We start from the raw sequence: 12788 nt of genomic DNA on the forward strand, positions 1-12788 counted from the left end.
GCACACGTTGCAAAGACAGACACAAGGACAAGAACTGTCCTGTTGGCATTTGCAAGCACCAAGGCAGCCTGTAGTGTTAATTAAGTTAGCAGTGCCAGCAGACAGATTTAAGTTTCCAAAACCCAAAGAGCTGCTACTATCATCACCTTATACTGTGTTACCACAGTAAACTAATAAGCAGTGTCAGACTTTACCTGTTCTCATTTTAAGTTCTTTTTTTGAAACGGAATGGCATCAGCTGCCTAATATTGCTTGTGTCCTTAAATGTTCTACAGGGAGGTCTTTGGAAAGTCTTACGCTTTTGCTAAGTTATTTCCTGTAATATTGTGTGCGATGAGTCTGGAAGATAGTAACATAGATTAGCACTTCAGTGTCTTGCGTGCAGAAAGACGCTCTGTTAAAGATGGGGGATGGATCTCCTGTTGGAGGACAAGCGTTCAAGGCTCTGTTTCACAGTAGGCTACTTGCATGGTTTGGAAACATCACTTAAAGGCAGATATTTGTGTGCTGTCATCACTGCATACTGGTGTGTATATCCTTCTCTCTTTTAAAAAATTAATCTGGTCTTTGCACACTTTGTCTGTGGCTGTATCTCTGTGCCTTTTTTTTACAGAAGAAGAAAGTCATGCTCTGTACCCAAGGCATGTTAGAGAGAAATACATTAAGGACTGTGAGGTCATCTGATGCTATTTTAATAGGGACTCTATAAGCATTTTAAATAATAGATTCTATTAGGCTCTGAGACCAGACTGCGTTTTTTTAAAATGAATTTTGATTGTAAAGTCAGTGAAGTAAAAACGTGCTACACCCCTCAGAGAGACCTAAAGTACGCTTCAGGAATGAGGGAGGAAGGCTATTTTATGGTGTTGCAGAAGTATCATATTAGCTCATTAGGGATTTATCCTGATGGAGCTGCCTCTGGTGACTCTTGTGTGGCAGACCTCAGAAACGCTAGTTTGCCAGGTCTTTGCAGGTAGTTTTTTGTGAGACCCTACCACAGGCTTCCGTGCTGCTCCAAGGTGTGAAGGGAGCTGCATTGCACCCTGTACCGAGCCACCTCCGTTTGCAAAGTCATTACCAGCTCCAACTCTTACCAGAACTGATGGTCATGTTATGAAGTCCAGCTCCTTAACAAGTGGCTGATTTAGTTTATGGCAACAAAATGGGAGCTGTATGGCATGGCCTCAGCCTGCTCCCAGACAGGTCAGGGACGATGCGTCAGCAGCGTGCCAAATCTTACGAGTGGTGATGAACAAAGAGCAATCCTAGGTTATGTGATAGTATTGCACCATCTTAACTTATGTGACAGTGGGTATTGCAATGTCTTATCTTTTGCAGTTCACAGAAAATAAAAAAAACAAAACAAAACCATGATTAGTCTCAATATATTTAGATATTTCAGTAAATATTGTGATGGTTTTTCCAATTGTTTGGCAATAACTATACCCTGGCCTTGTGGGTTATGTTTTCTTCAAAGTTGGAGTTCATTTAAACCTTTATGAAAATAATATATTAATCACTTGATTATAATTTTTTACTTGCCATTTTTTACTTTAGCCGTGAAGCTTAGCATGGAAAGGGCTGCTTCTCTAAAGCCAAACAATCTCTCCCCATTTCTACCTTCCAGTCTGAGAGTGTATCAGTTACGTGTCCTCACCAGAACCAAACTTGTCATGGGGAGAAAGCAGAAAGAAAAGAAGAAAAAAAAATACTGAAAATCTTAGACTGAAACTCCTTTGTGCAGACGAGGGCAAAGGAAAGCTCACAGACTCAGGTTTTAATAGTGATTTTGACACTTTAGTTTGCATCTCTTTTGATACTTTCACCAAACAACCTTTCTGTCTCATTGCAATGTATTTTAAAAAGAAAAATGGAGAGAAAACTTTAAAAGTAGTACTGTGGCTCCACTGCCTCTATCTAATTAAAATGTAGATAAAAGACTAACCAGTGGATAAGCAGAGGCCATGCTCCTCCAGTTCCTGAATTATCCTGTGATCCAGTCAGATCCTTTCTAGTAGCCTAGTTCCCCCATCCAAACTTTGATGCCATTTCACCTGATCATGCCTGCCTCTGTTGGGCCTCCAGAGTCTCCCTCTGTCTCCACGCTTACAGTGAAAGCTAAATGGTAGAAGATGTTTTCTAGTGCACTTGCTTAGACGTTTCTGCTTTGGAGGTTTTAGAAGTGGTAAATAGAAAGCCTGGCTTCTGAAATAAAATAGGTGACAGTATACTCTTCCATGGAAGATTTTTTCCTGTGGCTGTGAGACCCTATTCATCCTCTCAGATTGTGCCTGCACCTGCTGCGCATCTTGTTCACTGTTTGTGAGACCAAAATGAAAAATAGTAATTAAGCAGCCTGGATAAAGCATTGCATTATTGCTATTGACAGTCTTGGAGAGGTGATAGAGAAAGCATTTTTTTCTGAGGAAAGTTTGATGTATTTGCTCTAGAAGAAAAAAAGGCCAAAAAAAAATCTATACTTTTATTGACTATTAAGATTTTAATTGTCAGCTACCACTGAGCACTCATATTTGTGTGGGTTTTGTGTAGCAAGGCCTGATTTCTGGGTAGGTTATGGCCAGAGGTTGGTTGTTGCTTTCTTTTCTTTCTCCTCCTCTCTTTCCCTCTTTTCACATGCAGAGAGAAATTTGAGGGACTGAAATATGTCAATGAGGCAAAGCATTAATTGGTGATCTACTTAAATTATTCGTAACTCTCATTTCTCACTATAAATACAGTCCTGTTTTATTGCATCCATATGAACATATTCTTGTTTAGAAAGAAAAACTGTTAAGTGTTATCAAAGGCTATTCCTCCTACTGAAATCCAATAAGCTTTATCACTGTGCCATCTCCATTACTTTTAATAAAAATTATTGTTTAATTGAAGTCATCTTGCTACTTTTGTGTACACTGTTTTGGCTGTCACGGAAATCCATACTCTGTCTCAGACTGCAGACTTACAACTATGTTAACAGTTACCTAATTCGATGTTTGTACGTGCACTATTACTCACTGTTAGATGGCATCAGTCCTTGAAAAAGCTGTTAAAAATGTGTCTAAACAATACAGGGTAATAAATCTGGGCTATAGTCTTTTGTAGTAGATCAGCTGATATGTCAACAGTTGGGGAGTTTGGTAAATCAGTTCAGCCAAGTGAGCCAGGTTACCGCAAGGATTTTAAATACTTTGCTAGCCAGTGAAAACTGAGCCAGAACTGGGTTACACTACAACGTTAGCAGCTTCTCGAGAGTCCTGAGATTTTTGTAATAAACAGCAGCATGACTGAAGTACAATTAGGGCATTTGCCTATGTCCTCAGACTGGTCCAAGCAGCACCTATACTGATAAGGAACAGATGCAGCCTTCTACCTAGTGACGGGAGTATTCTGAGGGTTCAGGCAGAAATTAACTTTTCCTCTGGAAATTTTATATAATATCCTAGCACTTCTTCTATGCTAAAAACCAAACCAAATCAAAACACATATTTCCGGACCAAAATCTGATTTTTCCATAGCACAAATCTATGCCTAGGTATTCCAGCTTAACATATCCTCAGGGATATCACTTTTTAAACAGGGGGACTAACGATTCCTTCTTTAATAAACATTTTGTGTGGGAGCACATCTCTTTCCGCAACACGCAGGCAGGCGGATACTGGTAAGTAGAGGCAGCTTCTCAGCTCTTGACAAGGACTGTTGGGGGAAGCACTTGGTGGCAGGACACTGGAGACGAAGGTTGAAAGGAAGAAACTAGATTGCAGAAAAATGCATAAGCATGCGACAGAATGCGCAAATGATGGCCAAGAGGCAGACTGGCAGTCCCGAGAAGCGGTCGGGGCCAGCTGGGAGAGACTCAAGAACAGGTCAACGCACAAAGCCCAGCACTCCCGTTACCTGCTGGTATCACCAGGAGAGGCTCAGCTCCTTACCAGCCGCTGCGTTTCTCGCCAAGGCTGATGCTACTAACAGCAGTCACGGCTGGTGCACAGGGGTTGAATTTCTCAGCCGTTTTCCAGCATCGGCATGTTAAACTGACTTGCCCATCTTGAATTTTAAACAAAAGTTTCTGACTCCAACTCCACCACTGCATGTTGCTCAACAAATAGTTTTAATTACTAAATTTGCAAAAAAAAAGAGAGATTTTTTGATAACCTGCGAACAGAGAGAGGCAGCTTTCTCTGCTTATTAATCTATATGTTACAAATCACTTCTAGCTGCTGTTAAAAAAAATCCAGCTTGACTGATGAAAGTTCATGTTTCACACCTTTTTTGGCAACACAGGAACAAGATATAATTTTACTTATTAAACCCAAACTCTGTTGTAATTTTGTTATTCAGAAAGCTTTGCAGTAAATTAATCATCTGAAGAATTACTGGGCTGCTTTGTTTTAAATCAATCTAAGGAGTACCCAGAGGCTTTTTTAAAGTGGTTTTTTTTCAGAGCACACTGTAGATTCGGATGACTAAAGAAATATTTACTAAGAATATTAAAAAAAGGCATTTGTTTTCCCCTCTCAGAATAAAACAACCCCCTGCCACATCTTCATGAGGACCCCACGCCCCAATAAGTAGCACCCATGACTCGCCTCTTCCCTTGCACCTCAATGAAGGGTTTTCGTGTGGAAAATAACGAACAGGGTGTCTTCAGCTGCGTCAATATCTAGCATCTCCGTCAGCACCAGGTAACACTGCTCAGATACATCTCATAAATCTTGCTGGAAGTCACAGGAGAAGGAGCAGAAGCGCAGGGCCATCGGCCATGGGGAACTGAAAGGAAAGACCCGTGCAAACGCCAGCGCCAGCTGAGCCACCCGCTCGCCACTTCACATGGCGCCTAATCCAGCCCACACCAGTCCAGGCAGTTTTACAACATATTTTTGCCAGCTGTGTGCTAGCAGTCTGATAGCAAAAAATGCCACACTGATGTTCATATCGCCAATGCACTGGTTGCCACTGAGAGGAAGAAAGATATTGCCACCTGGATGTCTCTGTTGCTCGAGAGAACAGGCACTTTCTGCTTCTCCAGTTTCAAGACTCTGACATGGCAAATTGTTCTTTTTTTTTTTCTTCTTTTCTTTTAAATTAGCCTTATTTAATAAAGGATTTTGCTGGATTACTAAATGCAATTGCATTTAGTGATAGTTATATTCCATTTTGCAATGTATTGTAAGTAGGTAAATATGTAACTAAGCATTTTAAAAAATGAAACCATAAGAAAAATTTCAATTGCAACAGACAGACTCTTGCCTGCCTACACACTGTATTTGTTTAATGTCGATTTCTCTTCCCGTAGTAGTGAAATGCCACATTCATATTTAAAATCTGAAGTATTGACAAAATCTTATGAGCACATAAAGCTGTTTTGGGAAAATAAAAGAGTGCCTGCCGTGCTGCAGCTACAAAAATGAAACAGCTCATCAATTTAGAAAAAATCTGCCTACAGACAAGGCATTCTCCAGCCTTCAGGAAACCTGATGCTTTTCTCACGCAGGAAGAAATCCTCACCACGCCGAAGTCAGTGAGAAACCTCCGCTGACTTCAATAGAGCCAACTGCTATGAGATTGACAGGGCTATCATTATGCTTTAAAATTAAGCTTATGCACTTGCATTCACGAATAGGAACCGTAACAGCAGAAAGCCTTAATGCAACAGTTATAAGGGAAGTGAAAAATCCAGAAAGAATATGCTGCAGTTTGAGATTAATGTGTTACGAAAAATCTGATTTTAATAGAAGGTCAAACCTTTAAAAATTTTTTTTCCTTAGCATGTCAAAATCTCACATTTCTTCAGCTGTCACAGAGCACGGTTACAAATGGAGACAGAATCTGCTGATTGAATTAAAGTGTGGTTTCTCAGAGATCGAACCAATATTTATTTTGAAATTACTCCTAAATTATTAATTACCCACTTAAAAGCATAAGCAAACCTTTGGCCTCACAGCATCTCTATAATCTTTCACAGTATAAAACCAAAAAGTTTCTGATATCTGTAATTACTTACCAAAATAAAGGACTTTTTTGTGTGGCAGTTTTGTTTGTAAATGTTTTATTAAAAAGAAAAATCTTTTAATGCTATTAGTCAATACATGTGTAATAATACTTAATAAAGTATCACGTAGTAGTAGGTATTTTGGATTCAGGAATGCAATGGTTTTAACTAAATCATCAGAGCTCTGTTCCGCTCCAGTCTCTTCTAAATTGTCATTTTTTTCCAGAATTTAAACAAACTCATTCTTTGTCAAGGTACGTCATCCTTAAGGCCTTGCAAACTTTTTAGTGATTGAACCAAAACAAAGAGAGAGCTCGGCTTTCTTGATCTGAAGACCACGTTGCTCTTGAGCTTAAAAAGGTGCCTGCGGTTTTCAAGCAGTTAGTGGCAAATCAGCAAGAAAGAAATCAGAGAAGAAGAAGGGGCACTTGGAAATCAAAACAGTAAAGTGCACAGTTATACTGTCCGAAATTGTATTAATCTGATCCAAAGAACTTGCTGGACTGTGGATATTTAATACAATTTGGCTTGCATGGAACATACAATCACAATCGGACAGAAAGGATATTCTTTTTCTTCCTGAAGTCATCTACAGGATTTATGGAATTCAATTTTCAAGGGTAACATACTGCAGCTCTTTGGATATTGATCGGTTTCCTAAGTCCACAAGGAGATGGAGAAGGGGGGAAGGTGTGGAGGGTTGCAAGGTGTCCTCGTGCCTTCTCTGTTTTGTTTAGATGCCAGTACTCTCCAGTTCCCCGTCCTCCAGCCCTAATGCAGCATGCGACCTAGAAATCATAAAGAGTTTCTCTTTATTTGTGTACTGTCTTTGAGTTTGCTGGGATTGCTCCCCTGTTTGTTCTCTGCTGGTAGCCTTGAGGGGGTCCGTCTTCTCAACAGGTTCCTCCTCACAGTCCTGGATTTTACTGGCTGGGGTGTTGGCAACTGACTCCAAGGAGGTGCCTGCCTCCTCCAGGTGGCTGTAGCCCTTATTGCTGCTGGAAGGCTCAGACTGGGAGCTCTGAGAGTCCATCCTGGCGATGGCAGGAGGGGCTGAGGGGGGCGACCCCCCCAGATCCAGAGATTTGGAGTAGCTAGAAGATGCCTTTACCAAGAGGCTGGAGTCTGGGCCTCTGCTGACAGCCGGGGACCGAGGTGGCTCAGGGAAAACGGGACACCTGGCATCGGGCAAGCAGCTGGTGCTCTGCCGCCTGAGAACCAGCTTGTGCCTCCTCGTCCCACAGCCTCCCTCGATGTAGCTGCTGCTGAGGTCGGTCAGGCTCAGTTCAAACTCCCCCCGTGGGATCTCCCGGGCTCCCCGCTCACCAGGGGGCCTCCGCCAGCCTCCCCCTCCGCCGCTCGGCGCCAAGGGCAGGAGGGCGAAAGCGCTCAACGAAGAGCCGACGATGGAGCTGGCCGTGCTGCGCCGTCCCCAGCTCTCCGGCGGGCTGCAGGGTGGGCTGGCGACAGCGCGGCCAGCAAGGGCAGCACGCTCCCGGTAGATGCTGTACACAGCCTCGGCCAGGCTGGGTGGCTGCGGTGGGGTGCAGAAGGAGGAACGCCGCGGCGAGGACGCCAGGTCTGGCGGGGAAAGGGAGACACCCAGTCCTGGTGGCCAGGAGCTCTTGGCCAGAACGGCCGCAGCACCCAGGCCTTCACCGCCAGGCTTTAGCTCCAGGCCCCGGGACTGCACGTAGTTGACAAAGCCGTTGAGAGGGGCTGAGGCCGGGGTGCCTCCGTCCTTGGCCCGCAGACTGTGGGCATCGATGACGGTGGAGTAGAGGTCACGCAGGTTGATGATCTTGGTCTTCTTGTCGCGGTTCTCGTGCAATACCGCATTGGCGCAGATGAAGAGGAAGATGCCGATACCCATGATGAGGGGGCCCAGCACCTTCAGCTTGTCTGAGTGCAAGTAGCTCGAGAAAAGACGGAAAAGGAAACCCACCGAGGCCTGTGAGGACGAGGAAGGTGGGGGGGACTGTGGGGACCCCCGGGTGGCAGCAGTGGTGGAGGTGTTGGCTCTGGGGGGTGACTCTGGATGGATCCCTGCTTGTGCCCCTTCCTGGCTCCGGGAGCGGTTCTTGGGGGTGCCACCCTGCGGTGCCAGGTGCCGGCCCCCGCTGAAGCTGCCTTCTCTGTATACCTGGCTGGGCTTCGGCCAGTAGCCCACCACAGCCAAGGCGATTCCCACCAGCAGTACCAGGATGCCACAGAGGGCAATGAGCCCCGAGAGGGAGCACAGCTTGAGCTTGCCTTTCACCACCACCACGTCGTTCTTGCGCTTCTTTTTGGCCTTGCGTTTGCGTCTGGGGACTTGGCTTTGGGGTCGCAAGGGGTCCTGTTTCCTAGCTGAGATCCTCAGGAGGCCTCCAGTGGCGATCATGGCTGGCTATCCAGAGCACTGCCCCCTACGGCCACTCCAGCTCCTGTAGTGAAAGGGAGAAGAGAAGAGAAGAGGATGAGGACCAGGGTCAGACGTGCAGCACAAGAGGTGTCTCTGTTTGCTGCTCCTCGTTCAAACTCCTGCTAATTAAAACCCTCAACAACTGGGACGGGGGTTGACACCAACAGGCCGATCTCCCTTGCCCACACAGCTCCTGCGTGTGAGAAAGAGACAGGCAGACTGACAGCATCGAAGCAGCCATGTGCCCCACTACACTCTTGCCAAACAGCTAATTAATTTCTTTACACTCCAGGTAAAGGACTGAGGGAGTGGTATTTGCTGGTATAAACAAAAAAATGATCTTGCTGGTCTCAGAAGGAGCTTGCAAAGCACCGGAGCTCAGAGGATGCTGAGCCCCACTCCCTAACAGGGTCTGGGGTTACACTGCACGCTGACTGCGGTTAGTGATGTCATGCAGGATTTGAGGGGATGGGGGAAATAAAAGCAGGAAGGCAGTATATTTGATCTATAGATAACATTTGCTTCATTACATTACTTACACATTACTGGGGGGAGGGTTAAACATATTACTTGCCTTTCTTAAATGAGCGGGAAAGGAATTACTGTGAAATGCACAAGGGAAACATTTGAACACTGGAAAGCGGTGCCCTGTGAAAGTTTCCTCCTAGCCATTTGCACTCGATCTGCAATATTACAGAAATTCATCTCCTGCCTGCGGTCCAGAGGCATCCCTGGTTTGGGAACATGTGCAATGCTCCAGGTAACCGTTATGTAACGGCGGCGAATTCCTTCCCCGCCCCCAGAAAGGGGAGATCGTGGCTGGCAGGTAAGAGATGGCATGTCAAATCTTATTAAAGGAGGAACAAACCCTTGCGAGTCACCTGGGGAAACTGGCAGGGGACTAAACATTGAGCATTTATGGCTTTTGTTTTACTGGACCATCAGAAGTCATCTCTCTGTTACAGTGATCTTAGCTACAAAATGCAGTGTGTAGGAGCAATTCCTGCACTGTTGCGATTCTTTTTGGAAGATATTCCTTCATGCTACCGGGGAGCAGGATCACCTCCCCCCTTTCTCTTTCTGAGTGTCCGATTATTTTTTCCTTGAGGGAGCAAAAGATGACAACACCGAATATAACACGATTCGCAAAGTTCAATTAATTGCACTGAAAGGCGATTAAGTAAGCACCTAAAAAAAAAGAATCTTGCTCTCCTTCCCCCGTTCAGCTTTTAAATCTCATTTCTTTTCTGTTCTATTCCCAGATTTGCCACGTATGCGGTAATTTTGTGTCCCATTTGCTCCGTCTGTATTTTCCCCAGAAAAAGAAGGGTGCTGTCAGCGAGGACATTGTTAAATTACTCTCCGAGGTACTGCACGCTCAAAACAAAGAGCAGAGACTTGTCTTCTCTTTCCTATCGCTGAACTATTTATTTAAAAGGCAAAAAACAAAAGAGAGCATTTTTTTGTTGATGCAAAAGTGTAATTATCGGGGCACGCTTTGCTTTAATTGCCGTTTCGTTGATCTCATTCTTTCTGCTGCCCACTAGCCAGCAGCCCGTCTCCTCTACCACGGCGAAAACAGATGGCTATCGGCTCCGAGGAACCTTCCCAGTTCGGCATCGCCTGGCACTGAGTTTTGGCGACGGAGAGAGCAGAGCTCGGCATGCGAAGGAGGGCACCGTCGGAGCGCCGGCCATTGCCAGTGACCGCAATGCCATAAAACAACCCGGGACTCGCAGGGGCTGGAGCCACGTTTCGCACGAACCCACCGCGACCTCCATCCACACCCCAGCCCGCCGCCGCCGGCTCCTCAGGCGAGCCCTCAAGCACTACCCCGACCTTGCTCGGTAAAGACCAAATACAGCCTTAACGGTATTAACAGGACCCGGTTTAACCCCTTCCCACCCCTCGGGCGGCACAGACGGGGCTCGCCGGGCTCCGGCTGCCGGGGAAGGGGCCGCCACGCACCGTTTTAAAGAGGCTCCGGCACCAGAGCCCGGGGTTGCCGCTGCCTCCGCTGGGTGCCCCGCGGGCAGGGCGGGGGCTCCGCGCCGGCCGGGCTGGCCCCGCAGCTCCCCGCCGTCGGGGCAGGGCGCCGAGCCCCGCCGGACGGCAGCCCCGAGCTCCGGCCGCTCCTCCTCGGGGCGTCGGTCGGGGGTCGCCGGCGGACGGAGCCGCCGCTGAAGACGGCAGCGGCGGGGGAACGCGGTCACTTACCGAGGAGGACCGGGGAGAAGTCCGCGCGGGAAGCGGCCGAGCCGCCGCGGGGAAGAAACTTTCCGGCCCGAGCGGGCATCCCCGCGCGGCGCCCGCCCCGCCGCCGCCGCCGCCGCCGCCGCCGCCCTCACGGCCCCGGGCGGGCGGGCGGCGGGGCTGGGCCAAGCGCCGGGCGCCCCCTCGGCCCCGCCGCCGCCGCCGGCCGCCTCAGAGAGCTCGGCGGGAGCGCTGCCCCCTCGCCATGCCGCATCCTTCCCGCCGCGGGGCCGCCCGCCGGCAGCGCCCTCGCCGCCGGACCCGCCGGGCCGGCGGAGCCGCTGCCTGTGCCGCCGCCGCCGCTGCGGGCGGTGCGCGGCTGCCGCGGCTGCCGGCCGGACTCGGCGCCGTTGCTAGGAGACGGGAGCCGTGACACAGGGAAATTGCGGCAGGATGGCCGCGGCCGCCTCCCCCGCCCCCGCCACCTGCGCACCTGCGCCCGCCCGCCGCCGCCCCGCCCCGCCCCCCGGCGGCCCCGCCCTCGGAGGCCCCGCCCTCAACCGCCACGCCCCGTCCTCAACCGCCCTGCCCGGCCTCGCCTCGCCTTGCCCCGCCATGTTGTGCGTGCCGAGCCGCGCCGTGCCCCGCCGCGCCGTGCCCGTTGACCTTTTCTCCCCCGCCCCGTCCGATAAGTGACTGCCCGCAGGCGAGGTGCAGCTTCTCTTCTCCTCCCTTCCTCCCCGATGTCGACCCTCCCCCCCGCCCCCGGGGCTGTCTTCTCCCGAACCGCGTGAGGTCCCGTCTCCTCTCACCACCTTAGTCCTGCCCGGGGTTCACCAGGTCTCCCATTTAGGAGCTCCGTAATGGGAAGCGGGAAGACCCTCGGTCTCCTTTCCACCAGTGATGTCTCAGCAGCCTCAGGCTCAGCCACCCCACCCTTGGTTTTTCCCCCCCCAAGTTAGCAGGAATGCCTAGGGAGAAAGCCAAGAAGCAGATGAAAAGATGAAAAAAGAGGATGAAAGAAGAAAGTGGCAGCTGAGATTCGTCAGTGGTGTCGCCCAGGATCTCTCGTTTTCAGCAGAGACCGGGAAACGATGTTCCCTTCTGAGCTGCTTCGTGAAAACTGATTAAATTGAAGCTATCACCTAAGTGAGACATAATCTAGCGTGTCCCATCACACTGTTTCTCTTATTCACGAGAGAGATTACTGCTGATTGCTTTAGTTGAGTCTTGTTACAGGTCTACTGTGAGCTGGAAAGGCAGATCTCAGGCAGGTATCTCAGTAAATACAGAAAACTCATCCTGTGGCTTGGGTTTGCTCCTAACGTAGATTGCGTGGTTTTCTGGGGTGGATAGACAAAACCTGCCTTTTTGTACAGTGGCCTTAGATTCCTCTTGAAGCTGGAGTGTGACCTAGCCTGGGCCAAACCAGCTCTCTTCTACCTCTGCTTGACCTCTTGTGTGGGAAGACTATGCTGTGTCTAAAACAGCCTGCCAGAAACCAAGGAGCAGTAAAGAGAACGTTTATGGTGTCAAACTGTGTTTTTAAAAATAAAGGATCCAACACGGGTTGGGAAAATTGTCAGAGATTATACATATTCAGTTAAATTGTATATATTCCAGCGTCAACAATTCTGCGATTCTGTGTTCACCCAGACTGTGCTATTATGTGTCTTTCACCCCAACTATCAGTGCCTGGTTTGAGAACAAACAAATCCTAAAGCTGAACATATGCATTTTAATGTCACTTGCAGTCTGTCTCAGCAAAATCCCTTGGGACGCATTTCTTTTAGTACGTATATAACTTTTGGTTATGCAACAGGCTTGAAATTTAAGATTTATTATTTAAGAATTTCTTTTAAAAGTGTGCTTTGAACGGTCTCAATGAATCCGAGTCTTCTGACATTCAGTAATTTGCTTTGTGTTCAGCCCAGACTATCAGAGAAAACCAAACATATCACATCTGTTTCCACTGGAGACCTGTATCACATCAATAATGCAGCATCACCAGACTCTCCCTGAAAGGCTCCTGTGTTAGAGAAAGAGGAAGAATGAGAGTGATTTTTTTAAAGGGCAAAGAGCTCTTTTCCCTATCTGAGTCATATTTTCTATTTCTGTCAAACTAAACCATTCTATTTAGCTATCTTTTTATACAACAGCCTTTCCGTATTTTCATTGCTAAAGTTTTGAGTGATTAGGCTA

General features: G+C 48.0%; 1 protein-coding gene across 1 annotated transcript; it reads right to left on the reverse strand.

The window, feature by feature from the left end:
* Positions 1–5986: 5986 nt before the first annotated feature.
* On the reverse strand, positions 5987–8376 carry TMEM200C (transmembrane protein 200C). Its single transcript, XM_050892113.1, has one exon. It carries the CDS (start codon positions 8370–8372, stop codon positions 6723–6725), a length of 1650 nt encoding a protein of 549 aa, XP_050748070.1. The 5' UTR covers positions 8373–8376; the 3' UTR covers positions 5987–6722.
* Positions 8377–12788: the final 4412 nt, after the last annotated feature.

The sequence above is a fragment of the Gymnogyps californianus genome, chromosome 2, assembly GCF_018139145.2.
Source record: "Gymnogyps californianus isolate 813 chromosome 2, ASM1813914v2, whole genome shotgun sequence".
Taxonomy (NCBI): Eukaryota; Metazoa; Chordata; class Aves; order Accipitriformes; family Cathartidae; genus Gymnogyps; species Gymnogyps californianus.

Excerpts from the sequence above, each read along its gene's own strand:
- TMEM200C (XM_050892113.1), bottom strand. The coding sequence starts at position 8,372 with ATGATCGCCACTGGAGGCCTCCTGAGGATCTCAGCTAGGAAACAGGAC.